This window comes from Rhamphochromis sp. 'chilingali' (genome assembly GCF_963969265.1).
Source record: "Rhamphochromis sp. 'chilingali' genome assembly, chromosome: 12".
NCBI lineage: Eukaryota > Metazoa > Chordata > Actinopteri > Cichliformes > Cichlidae > Rhamphochromis > Rhamphochromis sp. 'chilingali'.
In genome coordinates, this window is record NC_137939.1 from 19,119,278 (window position 1) to 19,138,062 (window position 18,785).

Genomic DNA, 18,785 nt, shown 5'->3' on the forward strand with positions numbered 1-18,785 from the left:
TGAGACTCCACCATTTGACCTTAGAACTGAAGAAGCTTCTTGGATGAGAGCTGAAACATCTTCAAGCAAGTAAAAAGTCCAGACGCTTTTCTTTCAAAGTTCCTTAGAGTACAATGACTTGGATGACTGAGAACCTTCACAGACATATACTAGAATTACACAAAACCTTGACCACACAGGCAGTTCTAACACTGATTGTGGTTTTCCAGAACCTTTAAGAGGTTTTAGCAGTAAAAGACTGTTTTACTGCTAAAAGACCTGGAAGCATACACTCAGTCCAGTCCATATTCATTTTGGGTTGACCTTTATTTCAAGAGCAAACATAAAGACTAATCCATACACAGCCATCATTAACACATAGACAGTACAAAATAAATATTCACCATCACTTTGTTCATCATTACCAGATAAATACTGAAATATGTGCAGCTCAATTTTCCCAGTGTATTGCAATGTACTCAAAATAGCTTGTGGAAAAAAGAAAACTCATATAAACAGAAGCACAAAAGATTTTTTAGAAAATTATTAAAAAACTTTCTGTTACAAAATATTTGCACTTAAAAAGATCCCAGTGTTTTAAATAAATAATAAGATATATAAAACAATTCATAGTTGATATCTTAAAATATTTCCTCTTTGTTAAGCGGTGCAGAGGAAATGACTCCCTTCTCTTAGTTTCTGGTTAAAATCTTCTCAGGTAGCACTTTGAAATAAAATGAAATCAATAATGAATAATAAATAGTCAACATAAAAATATTACCGCAGACATGAATAAATAAGTTATTAAACCAACATTTGCAGTCGACTTAAATAGATACACAGCAATAGTAACAATGAATCTACAAACTAGTCCTGGAAGTGCAACATCACTATGCTCATATAGAATACTATCAACATTACTGAGTGGAGATGGGAAATGTTCACTAACTAAGAATCTGCTCAGCTCAGGCGGGATACTGCACTCCTTTGTTCTGTTCTCTCTGTGCCTGTCTGTGTATACCTTGAGGTGCCGTTGCTTATGGCAACAGTTTGCTTTCAGTGTGCCTTGACACGCTTTACATCCACACATCTGTTCACGCTCACACCTTTATAAAGCAACATGCAAACAGGAAACAAATGCAAAGAACAGAGGACAAAACTCCAATGAGAAAAACTCATGATACAGAGTATCTAAAGGGTTTGGAAAAAAAGATTGGTGGCGTCACCGTGATGCCCTGCCACCTGTCATCCTCCAGTTTCTCTTACACCTCGATGCCCTTTACTGCCTGATTGATGGACTCTAGCAGAGCCCGGTTCTCGGGGTTCTGGTAGCAGTCTTTGTTGGTAAACATGTGGGTCAGGGTGTCCACATAGCTGTCAAAGTTCTGCTCTGATAGTGGCTCCTGCTAAAGACACGCACGTCAAGAGAATAAAAAGGTGTAACACCCAAAACAGTGCTAGTACACAATACTACTCACATGTTTTATCTCTTAAATGTACAGTGGGGCAAAAAAGTATTTAGTCAGCCACCGATTGTGCAAGTTCCCCCACTTAAAATGATGACAGAGGTCAGTAATTTGCACCAGAGGTACACTTCAACTGTGAGAGCTAGAATGTGAAAAAAAAATCCATGAATTCACATGGTAGGATTTGTAAAGAATTTATTCGTAAATTAGGGTGGAAAATAAGTATTTGGTCACCTCAAACAAGGAAAATCTCTGGCTCTCACAGACCTGTAACGTCTTCTGTAAGAAGCTTTTCTGTCCCCCAATCGTTACCTGTATGAATGGCACCTGTTTGAACTCATCATCTGTATAAAAGACACCTGTCCACAGCCTCAAACAGTCAGACTCCAAACTCTGCCATGGCCAAGACCAAAGAGCTTTCGAAGGACACCAGGAAAAGTATTGTAGACCTGCACCAGACTGGGAAGAGTGAATCTACAATAGGCAAGCAGCTTGGTGTGAAAAAAATCAACTATGGGAGCAATCATCAGAAAATGGAAGACATACAAGACCACTGATAATCTCCCTCGATCTGGGGCTCCACGCAAGATCTCATCCCGTGGGGTCAAAATGAGAACGGTGAGCAAAGATCCCAGAACCACACGGGGGGACCTGGTGAATGACCTGCAGAGAGCTGGGACCAAAGTAACAAAGGTCACCATCAGTAACACACTACAACGGCAGGGAATCAAATCCCGCAGTGCCAGACGTGTTCCGCTGCTGAAGCCAGTGCATGTCCAGGCCCGTCTGAAGTTTGCCAGAGAGCACATGGATGATACAGCAGAGGATTGGGAGAATGTCATGTGGTCAGATGAAACCAAAGTAGAACTTTTTGGTCGTGTTTGGAGGAAGAAGAATACTGAGTTGCATCCCAAGAACACCATACCTACTATGAAGCATGGGGGTGGAAACATCATGCTATGGGGCTGTTTTTCTGCCAAGGGGACAGGACGACTGATCCATGTTAAGGACAGAATGAATGGGGCCATGTATCGCGAGATTTTGAGCCAAAACCTCCTTCCATCAGTGAGAACTTTGAAGATGAAACGAGGCTGGGTCTTCCAACATGACAATGATCCAAAACACACCGCCCGGGCAACAAAGGAGTGGCTCCGTAAGAAGCATTTGAAAGTCCTGGAGTGGCCTAGCCAGTCTCCAGACCTCTACCCCATAGAAAATCTGTGGCGGGAGTTGAAAGTCCGTGTTGCTCGGCGACAGCCCCAAAACATCACTGCTCTCGAGAAGATCTGCATGGAGGAATGGGCCAAAATACCAGCTACTGTGTGTGCAAACCTGGTAAAGACCTATAGTAAACGTTTGACCTCTGTTATTGCCAACAAAGGTTATGTTACAAAGTATTGAGTTGTATTTTTGTTATTGACCAAATACTTATTTTCCACCCTGATTTACGAATAAATTCTTTACAAATCCTACCATGTGGATTCATGGATATTTTTTTTTTTCACATTCTGTCTCTCACAGTTGAAGTGTACCTCTGGTGCAAATTACTGACCTCTGTCATCATTTTAGGTGGGGGAACTTGCACAATCGGTGGCTGACTAAATACTTTTTTGCCCCACTGTATGCTATCATTAGTTTTCTTTGAGAGAGACACTTGCATGGGGTTTAAGTTATCAGCTGCTTTAAGCTGACTGTTCTGTTGTACTATGAAGCTATGCTGTAAAAAATATTCATCGCACAGGGTTGCTTACTGACAAACATTTGATTTGGGTAAAAATGCTAATTTGGAAAAAATGAAAGAAAGGCTATTTGATCTTACTCTATAAATCTTTTCAGACTAAAGTCTTCAAGGGGTTGAACCCAAGTTGAATTTCAAGTGAAATGTTTAAAGCTGCTGAAATGAGGAAGATGCTCAGGTCTCTTTTCTTAAAAAGCAGTAATGCTTACCATGGTAGGCAGGCTGATGTTGGCTAGGCTCCGGATCAAAGCCTGACTAAGGCCAGATAGCTCCAGGAACAAGGCCTCATTCCTTTCTTCTATCTGTTTGTTCTCCTCCTCCATGCTCTTCAGGTTCTTCTCCATAGAAGAAATCTAAAGCAGAGAAGGACGCAACACATTCTTGAAGTAGCACCACCGACAGCTCGAAAACTACAAACTCAATTCCAAAACTACTGGGATGCTTGTAAAATAGAAATGAAAACAGAATGTAATGACTGGCATAAACCCATATGTTATTCACAGCATATTCATAGCTTCTTTGTTGGTTGAATGGATGGAAATGTGTTTACAGACAGTGAAACTGGGTCCGCTGTCATAGACCGGCGAGCCTGGAAGTCATTCTTGCGAATGCCTGTTTTGTGGGTGCCGGGAAAAGCGGTGTTCAAAGACATTTTTCTGGTGCTCAGTGTGAGCTGTGACAGCGTTTAAAATGCAGTTTTCTTGAAATTATGCAAGGACCTCCCCATGGTTCTCTCATCCAATTATTTTCAACTCCTGTCACCCAATCAAAGAAGAAGTAGTGCAAACAACACAAATTCATCACCTGCTAAGTGACTGCTTATGTTTATCTGTTCTGTACCAATCCTTGTCACAGTTTTTACTTGTATACTAATCCCACTATGCATTTTGATGTCTTTAAAGCATAATCAAGCAAACAAACGACAGAATGCTCTGGTGATCTTAACTTTTATCAAAATACAGTTTTGCTCCATTTAAAGTAATGCCACAGTATAATAACCCTCAATTTTAATAATATTATTCACAGCGCCTCAAGAATATTTTTGCCCTTTCAACATGCATGTGTAAAAACCTGATATGCAGTTTGGAATTAGACCTTTATGTATATATATGTACTCACATGTTAACTAAACAAAAGAGTTTGAATTTAGAGATGCCATGTGTTTGTTTGGATGTTTTCTGAACTATGATGTCAATAAGTAATTTAAAGAACAGAAAATGGGGTGGCTGTAGCTCAGGAGGGAGAGCAGGCCATCTGCTGATCAGAAGGTTGGTGTTTTGATCCCTGGCTCCCCTTACTCTGCACGCCAAATATCCTTGGGCAAGATATCAACCCCAAGTTGCTCTAATTAAAATTGCATTCATCGAAGTGAGAATGTGTGTGAATGGTAGTTAGTAAGCATGCTTGTGTAAATGGGTGTGAATGGGTGAATGTGTCATGTTGTATAAAGCGCTTTGAGTACTCTGGGAGAGTAGAAAAGCGCTATGTAAGAATCAGTCCATGTAACATTTACTATTAAACTGGAGATGCCCTTCTCAGTGTTATCAGAGTACTCTGGAAGTCTTACATGAATTTAGAACTTAATACCAGAGGGTGTGACATAACAGCATTGTATGTCACATAACTAGCAGACCTGTAATGTCCTGAAGTTATAAAAAGAAATAATCCACGTACCTTGGTTGTGGCTTCTTTCTGATACCTGTAGATACAAATCGGCTACAGTGTGTATTATCGTGACAAAAGTATAACACACTCTATGCTCCAATGTGATGTGGTGGAGGAATACAAATACCTGGACACCCATATACACAACAGAGTGAACTAGTGTAGTATTCAGCTCATTCACCAACCTTACTCATAAACCAAAATAGGACAGAAGTAACAACGCAGGCTTTGGTAAATGTACCTCTCGGAAAAAAGAAGTCTTGATAAGGCAAGACATTCCATTGTTTTCCCAACGGTCATATAAGTGAATTCTGCATGGATTCATTAAAAACAAACAAACAAAGCCTTGTCAAGATTTTAAGGTTGGCAGTGTAGTGGACATTAGCAAAACTGTATTTTGATAAAAGTTAAGGTCTCCAAAGCATTCTGTCACTTGTTTGCTTGATTATGCTTTAAAGACATCAAAATGCATAGTGGGATTAGTATACAAGTAAAAACTGTGACAAGGATTGGCACAGAACAGATAAACATAAGAAATCACTTGGCAGCAAGGTGATGAATTAGGGTGGTCTGCACTTCTTCTTTGACTTTGTGACAGGAGTTGAAAATAATTGGATGAGCGAGCCATGGGAGGGCCCTGCAACCTTCTGCATTTTAAACGGCGTCATAGCTGGCACTGAGTACTGGGGAAAAAAAAATTTTTTTCTGTCCCCGAGAATCCTGAAGTGAATGGCACTGTTTCTGAGCCATGGCACGGGCGCCAGGGCAGGAGTGCTGGGAGTGAGTGCAGCCAGGACACCTGAAGTGGGAGTGTCTGCTGATTGAGGTGGGACAGGTGTTCCGCATCACTGGGGCTCCGGCACCCTCCCCGGTCCCTGAGGGACATACAGCATCCTCGTAAGGAGTCAAGTCTTTATTGAGTGAGTTGTGACACTCGCACAGAGGAGTGTCTTTGCGTCCACTGCCATAAATGGAGGTCCCGTTTGAGCCTGTTGGCATGGATCTGGCCATTTCACTGGATGCAGTTATCACTTTGTCTTAGTTCTAGTGGTTTATGCAACGTGATACCCAGAAGTAGTGCCACTGCGCACTGCAAAGAGAGTGGTGCAGGTGCTGCTTTTTCAGGTCATTTCAGTCTGTAAAATCCATGATTTGTAAGTTCATTCATGAGAATGAACATAGTTGGGATCGCTGGTTAGACCCTCTGTTGATTGTAGGCCTCCATGGAATTTTCTCCCTTCGAGTTACTGTTCTGCAGGAAGCTACAGGGCTGCTCAACCTAATCAAATAAAACTGGGAGGAAGGTCTGAGTCCCGCTAAAAATCCAATCCATTATTATTATTATTATTATTATTATTATAAAAACGACATTCAGTATGTCCTGGACTTGTGAGCAAAGCTGCATACTTTGGTGTGATCATTTTGAGAGAATTTGCACCAGGCCCAGGAGCGGCAGCAGTGCCAGTACAACAGACAGGCTAGACTTTGGCAAATTTTCACCTGGAGATAAAGTGCTTGTTTTGCTTCCTTCTTCTCGCTTGAAATTACTTGCCAATGGGCAAGGACCCTTCATGGTCACACGGCGAGTGGGGGACGTTGACTATAAAGTGATACGGTCGAACAGGGGAGGTGCCACTCAAACTTGTCACCTCAACCTCCTTAAAGCGTGAAGAGAGGCTGAAACTGATTCTCTGGTGAGCCTGGTAAAAGAGAGAGATGAGTTGGAGCTGGAGGTACCAAATTCCACCATTCCCGCCTCCCTCCATTGTGATAACCATCTCACATAGTCCCAGAAAATGGATGTTGCAGCATTGCAACAGTGTTTTGCAGATTGTTCTCCCTGCTGCCTAGCTGTATGACTCTCATAGAGCACCATTTTGAAACACAGTCTGGCGTGATGGTGCATTTACAGCCCTACAGGTTGCCTGAACATAAGCGACAAATTGTTCAGAAAGAATCGGCTGAAATGCTGAAAATGGGAGTGACAGAACAGTTGCACAGTGCTTGTTGTAGGCCCATAGTTCTGGTTGTGAAGAAAGATGGGTCTATACGGTTCTGTGTCTATTACTGCAAGGGGAACAAAGTGTCATGGCTTGATGCCTACCCCATGTCCTGGGTCGACGAGCTCCTGGACTGCTTAGGCAGGCCAGTGTTATTTTTCATGACACTGGATTTAACCAAGAGGTACTGGCAGATTCCCTTGTCTGCAGAATCCAAGGAAAAGACAGTATTCTCCACTCCGTACAGTTTGTACCAATTCATCACACTTCTGTTCGGCTTGTTCAGAGCTCCGGACACAGTACTGTGGTAACACCTGGGCGAACGGAAAGCATTGTGTGTGCCAGAAACGTTAAATAAAAACTAACCAAACAGTTACAGAATGCTGTGTGGGTAAGAGTCTTTCACATATAGATGACATATTGAAAGATTTGCAATTTTACACAGAGGAACATTATTCTGGAATTGTTTCATAATTGAAAACAGATTTTTGCACAAGGTAACACTCTGTCTCTAAGATGCTCTGATTACACACAGTCATGTTACCAACCTGTGGCCAACTATTCAAATTAAGTGCAAAATGTTCCTGCAGCTGTTCTTTTCTTTCTTTTTTTTTTTTTTTTAGTAATAATTGCTTTTCCAGCCTTTACATAGTAAAATGTCTCAGCTTAAACATCTGATATGCTTTCTGTGTTCGGGTCTGTAAAATTTGCAGAGATTCACATTTTTTTTAATGCTTTACACGGTGGCTCAACTTTTTAAGAACTTGGACTGTATAAATTATGATGTTTCCTTGGTTGTTATGGAGTTGAATGTTTTACCAGTGTTGGTAGCTGCGTAGGAAGACTGACCAATACACCATATCTGGGTGTAATGTCACATGGCAATATCTGGAATAGAACATGGGGTCCTGCTGGCTGTGCAGTGACTGAAAAGCTGCACTCACCTGAGTGTGCAGGTTTATCATGTCGGCCTCCATCTCTGAGTTGGACTCATTCAGCTCGTTGATTTCCTTATTGAGCTGCTTGATATCTTCATCATTGTCCAGCACTGAGCAAGATCAGAAATTCACTATTAGCAAAATGAATGTGAAGACACCTAATAGTCCTGCTTTGGTAGCCTGTTATTTGGATTACACTCAGCATTTAAACTATCTGATTGTAATCTGATTGTTGGGGTTTTCTCTCTGTTATAGTAGTGGTTTTACAATATAAAGTACCTTGGGGCAACTGTTGTTTTGCTTTAGTGCTATATAAATAAAATGTAACTCTCATTGGGAAGTATAGGAGCAAAAACAAATGTAACACAGGCATAATTTTGAGCAGAGAGGAAACATCACGGTTTCTTACCATCACTGGCTCTGAACTTTGCAGTGATATACTCATCTCCAGGGAACTTGGCTCTTTTCTTGTTGGCTGATGCTCTGGGACAACCTGACAGACTGAGAGAAGCAGCTGATGAGGATCAAGAGCTCTTACATTCTCACACAAGGCTGAAATAGTGGACACATGGATAAGAAGGGACACACACACACACACACACACACACACACACACACACACACACACACACACACACACACACACACACACACACACACACACACACACACGTCTTGAGCAACCCCTCATTTTTTCAGATTTTGCCAGAAAAATGGAAAATAGGTTTTTATTTAAATGTACAAACATACATGAAAATACAGCAAAAATAGAATTTGTACATTTCAAATGAGCTTTATTGTAAATATTTTGCATGGCCACCTTCATTATTTGTCAAAGAACAATTCAAAAAACCCTCATGGAACTGAGTTCTTGGGGCTGGTTAACCTTAAATTGTGGCCCACCATTGGATCCAGCCCTGGGGTCCATGGGGCCTGTTCGGGCACAGCACACAAAAATAACAGTTTTGCCGCCCTGTGGATCCACCACCCATGGATGCAAGCACTGTGGTTGGGTGCAATGTTTCTCTATAGAGACTTCAGTGCCCACAATGAAGTCTCGTTGGAGTTACCTGGTGAGGGATGATTGAGAGAAACAGCTTGCTTGATCTAATCCAGTGGTGTTTTGTTATTGGAAATCTGTGCTAGGCATGGGTTGGTGAAAACAAATGCCATGTTCAAGCATAACATTGAACTTACCAGAGCACCTTAGGTTAATGATGGACAATGTTATTAGATTATCTGATATGAGGCCATATATCAAATCAAAATATTATATATATATATACACACACATATATATACATATATATATATATACATATATATATATATATATACATATATACATATACATATATATACATATATATATATATATATACATATATACATATACATATATATACACATATATATATATATACACATATATATATATATATATATATATATATATATATATGTATATATATATACCGTATTTCCCGGACTACAAAGCGCACCTGAATATTAGCCGCACAAGCTAAAATCAGGGGAAAATCCTGTTTTGTACATACATTAGCCGCACCTGACCAAAAGCCGCAGGTGTTTCAATGTTGACTTATCATATGTAAGAGAATATGCACAAAGCGAATTGTCAGGAAAGAGATGGCTGTTTGGAGACACATCCCTTTTATTAATATTTTGAAAAACAAGTTATGGGTACATATTTGCACATGTGCTGTGCTTCATAAATGAGTAACAAATGTAGTACATAATAACCTACAGCACACCAGAAAAATAGATTCAGACTACCTTTTAGGCTCAGGTGCAGTGACACAGCTTTAACAAGAAGAAAAGTCAGTCATTCACCATCTTTCTCTTCTTCCTGCGCACTAAAACCACCAAAGTCCTCTTCTCCAGTGTCGGAAACGAACAGGCTCAGGATGGCTTCGTCATCCACTCTCAGCTTCTTTCCTTCGTTGTCACTTTCAAAACAAAAGAAATCCTCGTTGTCAGTGTCAGAGTCGAACACCCAAGGGCCGTGGCGGTGTCCTCTCCATCATGCAGCAGTCCAGCCCTTCGAAATCCGCTGGTGATCGTGGATGTTTTCACACTTTTCCACGCTGTCAGAATCCACCGGTGGAGTTGAGCATAACTTGCTTTTCGCAAGTTTATCGCCGCTCATCATCCACACCTCCCTCTGAACGCATAGCGCTACTTTGAAGTTTGTTTTTCGCGCTACTTGTACGGCACTATGTTGCCTGGCGGATGGACATGTGACCAACATACCACTCTTGAACCCCGATCCTTCCGCCAAGCAACGTAGTGCCGTACAACAGCGGAACAAACAAAACAAATCGTCTTACGATATGACAACAATCATGGACAATCCATAGAAAAGCCGCACCTGACTAAAAGCCGCAGGGTTCAAAGCTTGTGCAAAAAGTAGCGGCTTATAGCCCGACAATTACGGTACATATATATATATACATATATATATATACATATATATATATACACATATATATATATACACATATATATATATATACATATATATATATATATATATACATATATAAAACACCCAGCACGCCCCTGCGGGCGGTTTATCCTTCAAGCTCGGGTCCTCTACCAGAGGCCTGGGAGCTTGAGGGTCCTGCGCAGTATCTTAGCTGTTCCCAGGACTGCACTCTTCTGGACAGAGATCTCCGATGTTGTTCCTGGGATCTGCTGGAGCCACTCGCCTAGCTTGGGAGTCACCGCACCTAGTGCTCCGATTACCACGGGGACCACCGTTACCTTCACCCTCCACATCCTCTCGAGCTCTTCTCTGAGCCCTTGGTATTTCTCCAGCTTCTCGTGTTCCTTCTTCCTGATATTGCTGTCATTCGGAACCGCTACATCGATCACTACGGCCGTCTTCTTCTGTTTGTCTACCACCACTATGTCCGGTTGGTTAGCCACCACCATTTTGTCCGTCTGTATCTGGAAGTCCCACAGGATCTTAGCTCGGTCATTCTCCACCACCCTTGGGGGCATCTCCCATTTTGACCTCGGGACTTCCAGGTTATACTCGGCACAGATGTTCCTGTACACTATGCCGGCCACTTGGTTATGGCGTTCCATGTATGCCTTGCCTGCTAGCATCTTGCACCCTGCTGTTATGTGCTGGATTGTCTCTGGGGCATCTTTACACAGCCTGCACCTGGGGTCTTGCCTGGTGTGATAGACCCCAGCCTCTATGGATCTTGTGCTCAGAGCTTGTTCTTGTGCTGCCATGATTAGTGCCTCTGTGCTGTCTTTCAGTCCAGCTTTGTCCAGCCACTGGTAGGATTTCTGGATATCAGCCACCTCCTCTATCTGCCGGTGGTACATACCGTGCAGGGGCCTGTCCTTCCATGATGGTTCCTCCTCTCCCTCCTCTTTCTTGGGTTTCTGCTGCCTGAGGTATTCACTGAGCACTCGGTCAGTTGGGGCCATCTTCCTAATGTATTCTTGGATGTTCGTTGTCTCATCCTGGACTGTGGTGCTGACACTCACCAGTCCCCGGCCCCCTTCCTTCCGCTTAGCGTACAGCCTCAGGGTGCTGGATTTGGGGTGAAACCCTCCATGCATGGTAAGGAGCTTTCTTGTCTTTATGTCAGTGGCTTCTATCTCCTCCTTTGGCCAGCCTATTACCCCAGCAGGGTACCTGATCACGGGCAGGGCGTACGTGTTGATGGCCCGGATCTTGTTCTTACCATTCAGTTGACTCCTCAGGACTTGCCTGACCCTCTGCAGGTACTTGGTGGTTGCAGCTTTTCTAGCGGCCTCTTCATGGTTCCCATTCGCCTGTGGGATCCCCAAGTACTTGTAACTGTCCTCTATGTCTGCAATGTTGCCTTCTGGTAGTTCAATCCCCTCAGTTCTGACTACCTTCCCTCTCTTTGTTACCATCCGACTACACTTCTCCAGTCCGAACGACATTCCAATGTCATTGCTGTATAGCCTGGTAGTGTGGATCAGTGAATCGATGTCTCGTTCACTCTTGGCATACAGCTTGATGTCATCCATGTACAGGAGGTGGCTGACAACTGCTCCGTTCCGTAGTCGGTATCCGTAGCCAGTCTTGTTAATGATCTCACTGAGGGGGTTCAGGCCTATGCAGAACAGCAGTGGGGACAGAGCATCTCCTTGGTAGATCCCGCACTTGATGGTGACTTGTGCTATGGGCTTGGAGTTGGCCTCTAGTGTTGTACGCCACATCCCCATTGAGTTCCTGATGAAGGCTCTTAGGGTCCCATTGATCTTGTACAATTCTAGGCATTCCAGTATCCAGCTGTGGGGCATTGAGTCATAGGCCTTCTTGTAATCAATCCAGGCAGTGCACAGGTTGGTCAGTCTGGTCTTGCAGTCTCGGCTGATTGTTCTGTCTACCAGTAGCTGGTGTTTTGCGCCTCTGGTATTCTTGCCAATTCCTTTCTGTGTCCCGCTCATGTATTGACCCATGTGCCTGTTCATCTTAGCCGATATGATGCCTGACAGGAGCTTCCATGTAGTACTGAGGCAGGTTATTGGTCGGTAGTTGGAGGGGACCGGTCCCTTCTTGGGGTCCTTGGGGATCAGGACCGTCCGGCCTTCAGTTAGCCATTCCGGGTGTCTCTCGTTAACTAGCAGCTGGTTCATTTGTGCTGCCAGACGCTCGTGGAGTGCAGTCAGCTTCTTCAGCCAGTAGGCGTGAACCATGTCGGGCCCTGGTGCTGTCCAACTCTTCATACTGGAGACCCTTTCTTGGATATCTGCCACTGTGATGGTTACTGGACCCTGTTCAGGGAGGTCGCTGTGGTCAGCCCTCAGATCCTCTAGCCACTGAGCATTGCCGTTATGGGTTGCATCCTTCTCCCATATGCTCTTCCAGTATTGCTCCGTCTCCAGCCTTGGTGGTGCTGTTCTCTTATTGTTCCCTTGCCACTGAGAGTACACCTTTGCTGGTTCTGTGGAGAACAGCTGGTTTATTCTCCTGCCTTCTATCTCTCTGGTGTACCTCCTCAAGCGGCTGGCCAAGGCTGTGAGTCTTTGCTTGGCAGTTTCCAAGGCCTCAGGTATGGGCAGCTTGCTGTATTTCTTAGGCACCTTATTTGTCGCACCTTTCTGCAACTCCGTTAGTTGGCTAACCTCCCTCCGTGCTACTTTGATCTTGCCCTCTAGCCTCCTTCTCCATGGAGGGTACTGCCCCTTGTGGCTGTTCAACTTGTAGCCAAGCATCTCACTGATCACTGTTGCCGTATTGTAGATCAGCTTGTTAGTGTCGGTAATCGTGGTTGTAGGTATTGCCCGTAGTGCTGCATTAACATCATCTAGCAGACCTTCTGAGGGAACTTCACGTAATCTTGGTAACCGGCTACGTGGGATCCAGGTTTCAAGCTTGGCCATTATCCTATTTTTCAGGTCAGTTCCTCTCGCACTCAACGATCCTTCTCCTATCGCACTTGGGGCTATGTACCCAATCTCGGGTGGGGGTGATGATATCTCCCCCCTGACCTGGCGTCCTGACTCCTCCTTGCCGTAGCATTTGTGTTGTACCTCGTCAATCTCTAGCTGTGAGAGCAGTCCCTTCTTTCGAATGTTGGAACACTGAGCTACTAGTTGTTTCGCCGTCATTGTGGATGTTGGGTATCGAAGAATCCATAGGTCCCTCATCCTATTCATGTAGCCCCTTCCGCCGGGGTTACTTGCATAGTAGCATTCCAACAACGCCCTGTTTTCGTCTCTTGCCCACCGATGCCTTCTTGTTCCAGTAGCCCACTTTTCGTCAGGGTGCCCTGGTTCCTCAACACCTGACGCGGACCTTGTTGATCCGGGCGACGTCCGAGCCGGCATGCCTTCATATTTATCTGTCTCGCTCATGTCTGCGGTAGGCTTGCTTAGCATAGGGGGTCTAGCCTTAGGACCCTTACTGGATACAGACGCCCCAGGCAGGAATCGAACTTGCGATCCTCTGTTCCAAAGGCGTGTAGTCTAACCACTACGCTATCCAGCTGCTTTACATATATATATATATATATATACATATATATATATATATATATTGTTGCATCTTCAAAAAATAAAAATACAATAACTGAGCCTTACACCGGGGTATCGTTGCACTGGTTTACTGAACCTTACTTTCAGGGCATGTACAGAACATGAGCATCCATTTTCTACTGCCTCCTACAGGACACACTCTTCTTCCACTTCCTTACACATTAATGTAACACAGAACTAATACTGCCTCTCCTGGCATTACCATTGTAACAACACATTCATTCTGTTTCTTTCAGAAGATTAACAGGAACTTAGGATGTAGGTATCTATGAATAATAACTATTATGTATACTCATATATTTATATAACCACTTATTTCTTGCGATACCACATCTCCTCCCCCCTTAAGTCAACAACTCCCTTGACTTACAAAATAACTGTTTATCTAAAGAATGCTTAACAAACAATCAACATGTAATTAAGGTAACCATACAACCATACAACTGTACATAGGTTTCCATGTTTCTCTTTTTTTTTTTTTTTTTTCTAACTAGGAAGGTACGTCCTTCCTGTGAGATCAGAGCGCATTGTTGCTCTATTTCTGGAAGATCTCACACTACCTAACAAAGTCCTTTAAAGTCTCTGGTGGACGTCTCTCTCTCTGGGAACGTCGCAACACGGGTGTCCCTGAGGAGTCTCCGGGAGCTGGAGTCTCCGGAGCATAAGGCAACTCCATTGCCGGAGGTTGTGGCGATGTGTCCAACTCTGATGGCAAGCAGCACTCAGGCACTGATTCTTTGTCAAGCAATGGCTCCACCTCCCTGTCTGGTGTACTGGGAACAGTGTCAGCCACTCTTGCTCTCACCTGATCCACATGCCGCTTCACAGTTTGACCTGATCCAATGGTAACAATGTAAGACACTGGACCCGATGCTCTCACAATGACTGCGGGAATCCACTTCGGGCCATAGGAGTAGTTTCTGATGAAGACCTTGTCTCCTGGTGTGAAACTTCTCAGTCTTTTCTTGGTGTCATGATTTTCTTTCTGTTTCGATTGTTTGTGCTGCACTTTTGTTTTCACATCAGGCATGAGCAAGTCCAAAACTGATCTGAGTCTCCGTGACATCATCAACTCTGCAGGTGATAAACCAGTAGTGGCATGCGGTGTGATGCGATAACTGAACAGAAATCGGGACAGTCTGGTTTGCAAGGTATCACCTTTGACTTTCTTCATCCCCTCCTTAAAGGTCTGGACCGCCCTCTCAGCCAGCCCATTTGAAGAAGGGTGGAAAGGTGCTGATCTTACATGGTCAATTCCATTCTGCTTCATGAATGACTCAAATTCAGCACTTGTGAAACATGTTCCGTTGTCTGAAACTAACATTTTAGGTAGTCCAAACACACTGAAACTCTGGCGCAGTTTCTCTATAGTTACCTGTGATGTAGAGGATTTCACAGGGTAAATGTCCATCCACTTGGAATGAGCATCCACAATGATTAGAAACATCTCCCCGAGGAAAGGCCCTGCATAGTCCACATGGATTCTGGACCATGGTGACTCCGGCCACTCCCAAGGGTGTAATGGTGCAGTAGGTGGTGACTTGGAGTGTTTCTGACACTCCTCACATGCCTGCACTTCTCTTTCAATGTTCTCATCCATCCCTGGCCACCATACATACGACCTTGCCAAGCCTTTCATCTTCGACATGCCTGTATGAGTCTGGTGCAGGAGTTTCAATATTTTGTCTCGGCCTTTGGTGGGAATAATTACTCGGGCTCCCCAGAGCACGCAACCATCCCTCACACTCAGTTCCAGCTTTCTCTGTCGATACGGCTTTAAACAGGTGTCGTCTCAGTTGGCCAGCCTTTTAAGGTGTACTCGTGGACTTGCGACAACAAGACATCCTTAGCTGTCCATCGTTTGATCTGTGCAGTGTCCACTAATGTGTCATCCAGTACATCCATCATCAAAACCTGCTCAGCCATCTCTCGCTCAGGTGCTGAGTCTGGTACCGGCAACCGGCTGAGCGCATCCGCGTTTTCATGATGTTTTCCTGGCTTGTACCTGATGTTGTACTCGTAAGCACTCAATGTCACGGCCCATCTTTGTACTCTTGGTGAGCCCATCTGAGGTATAGGCTTCTTTTCATTGAACAGTGAGATTAAGGGTTTATGATCTGTGTAAATCGTGAAAACTCGGCCATACAAGTATTTGTGAAATTTCTTGATGCCAAATATCACAGCTAGACCTTCTTTGTCAAGCTGAGAATACTTTTTCTCAGCAGGAGAGAGTGTGCGTGACATGAACCCCAAAGGTCTCTCGCTTCCATCCTCCATCTTATGTGACAATACGGCGCCTACGCCATATGGGGATGCATCACATGAGAGAACCAACTCACGGTCAGCAGAATAATGAACTAACACCTCTGCTGAGTTCAACAGGTTCTTAGATTTCTGGAATGCTTCCTCTTGTCTCTTTTGCCATGTCCACCGTACCTCGTGTCTCAAAAGTTCATGTAAGGGTGCCAACCGGGTTGCCAGGTTTGGAAGGAATTTGTTGTAGTAATTTAGCAAACCTAAGTATGCTTTCAGTTCAGTGACATTTGTGGGGGTAGGTGCGTCCATGATTGCTTTAACTTTCTTTTCCACTGGGTGGAGCCCCTGGGCGTCCACTATGTGCCCCAAATACTCCACTTTCTCTTGCATGAAGGCACACTTGCACCTCTTTAACCTCAACCCAGCTTCCTCCAACCGGGTCAACACCTCATCCAGGTTCTGTAGATGGCTTACTTCATCCACTCCAGTCACTAAGATGTCATCTAAATACACTGCTACATGAGGTATCCCCTTCAAAAGACTTTCCATGGTCCTCTGGAATATTGCTGGAGCAGAGGCCACTCCAAAAGGCAATCTGTTATACGTGAACAGCCCCCGAGATGTGTTTACTGTCACGTACTTTTTCGATTCGTCATCCAAGAGGATTTGCTGGTAAGCGTGGCTCATGTCTAATTTTGAGAACTGCTTACCCCCGGACAGTGTGGCAAACAAGTCCTCCATTCTGGGTATGGGGTACTGCTCCAGTGAAGCCACGGTATTTACAGTAAGCTTGTAATCCCCACACAGTCTTATTGTCCCTGTGGGCTTCAGGAGTGGCACTACTGGTGCCGCCCATTCAGCATATTTCACTGGCGAGATGATGCCTTCTTTCAACAGTCGGTCTATTTCCTCGTCGACTTTTGCTCGCATAGCAAAGGGGACAGAACGCGGACGGAAGAAGCGTGGGGTGGCATCACTTTTCACATGAATAGCAGCTTTCATTCCTTTCAGGGTGCCCAACTCCTCTTTGAACACATTTTCATGTTTACTTAACACTTGCTGAAGTGTTTTCTCTGTTGTTTTGACTTGGTGCAGCTTTCTGTTGTTAGGACTGTTTTTCATTTCACCCCAGTCCAATTTAATTTCCTCGAGCCAAGCTCGACCTAGCAAGCTGGGGCCGTCGCCTTCGACCACCACCAGGGGCAGATGTTTTTTCTGCTGCTTGTATTTGACGCTGACTCGTGTTGCACCAATCACCTTAACAGGATCCCCTGTATAAGTTTCGAGCTTGATTTTGATGGGCTGCAGGCTGGGGGGCTTGCTGTCTTTCCCTGTTTCTCTGAATGTTGCTTCGTTCATGACTGTTAGGCAACATCCAGTGTCTATTTCAAAGTTCACCTTTTTTCCATCAATTTGCATATCCACAGTGTAGGGGTCTACTCTTCTTAAGTGTACCGCACTGCCACGCCCTAACTTGAACAGTTTTCTTTTGTGCCCTTGACTGCACTTTACACAGTTCAACATAAAAGAGTCATCTTCAGAGCTATCAGTTTTGTTGTTATCTGCTTTCTCGCCCACATTGTGAGTACTGTAGTGTGAACTCTGCTTTTTTTCTTTCTTTACATATGTCGATCCATACTTTTTCTGGTTCAGTTTAGTCTTGCTTTTACAAGCTCTAGCTATGTGTCCCATTTTACCACAAGCATGACATTTTTCTTGTTTGTACTTACAGTCTGCTGCTGTGTCCTTGGTTCCTTTGCAACGATAACACTCTTTATTTTCTGCTTTAAAGGTACGACTCTCCTGTTGTCCTCTAGCGAGACTGAAACATTTTTGCTGACGCCCCTGAGGTCTGCAGATCCTGTGCATTTTTATTTGCAGTCTCCATGGCTACTGCAATTGACAGAGCCTTGTCAAAAGTGAGATCTATTTCTGACAAGAGACGTCTCTGAATTCGGTCATCCTTAATTCCGCAGACGATCCTATCTCTCAACATCTGTTGTAACGTGTTGCCATAGTTACAATCCTGTGCCAGGTGACGCAGCTCCACTACATATTCCATGACGGTTTCATTCGGCTTGCACAATTTCACTGGGCTTCGGATCGAAGTGATTTTTCATCAGAAGCACCAGCTCTTGGAAGGTTTTGTCTTTGGGCTTGGCCGGGCTGAGAAGGTTTCGCATCAAGCTGTACGTCGCTGCTCCGACGACACTTATTAATATCGCTCTTTGTTTCTCTGCATCGTCGATCCCGTTAGCTGCGAAAAACTGCTCGAGTATTTCCGTGTACTCATCCCAAGTCTGATTCTTTGGATCGAACGCTACTAGCGTACCAATTGTAGCCATTTCCGCTTCGAGGTCACTGCCTTCTATTTCCAGCCGAAAACTTTTGCATTCTTTGAAAAGCTAGCCAAACCTGTAGCCGACTCCATCACTTTATTTTCTTCTCTTTTCTTTCAGTCCGATCGCCCAAACTCCTTCCCCCTAAACGTCCTCGTCGCCAAAAAGATGTTGCATCTTCAAAAAATAAAAATACAATAACTGAGCCTTACACCGGGGTATTGTTGCACTGGTTTACTGAACCTTACTTTCAGGGCATGTACAGAACATGAGCATCCATTTTCTACTGCCTCCTACAGGACACACTCTTCTTCCACTTCCTTACACATTAATGTAACACAGAACTAATACTG

General features: G+C 44.1%; 1 protein-coding gene across 7 annotated transcripts in view; it reads right to left on the bottom strand.

Annotated features, from left to right (window-relative positions):
* Window positions 1-298: 298 nt before the first annotated feature.
* myt1a (myelin transcription factor 1a) overlaps window positions 299-18,785 on the bottom strand; it is a 76,907-nt gene continuing 58,420 nt past the window's right edge. For 5 of the 7 annotated variants that reach the window (XM_080899257.1, XM_080899252.1, XM_080899253.1 and 2 more), the window contains 4 exons: window positions 8,196-8,287; window positions 7,793-7,896; window positions 3,393-3,536; window positions 299-1,385 (listed from right to left, as the gene is read on the bottom strand). In XM_080899257.1, the coding sequence (XP_080755383.1) occupies window positions 1,242-1,385; window positions 3,393-3,536; window positions 7,793-7,896; window positions 8,196-8,287 (484 nt within the window). In that variant the 3' untranslated portion in view covers window positions 299-1,241. The remainder of the gene's footprint in view (window positions 1,386-3,392; window positions 3,537-7,792; window positions 7,897-8,195; window positions 8,288-18,785) is intronic. The other 2 variants (XM_080899258.1, XM_080899256.1) reach the window with 1 other exon arrangement.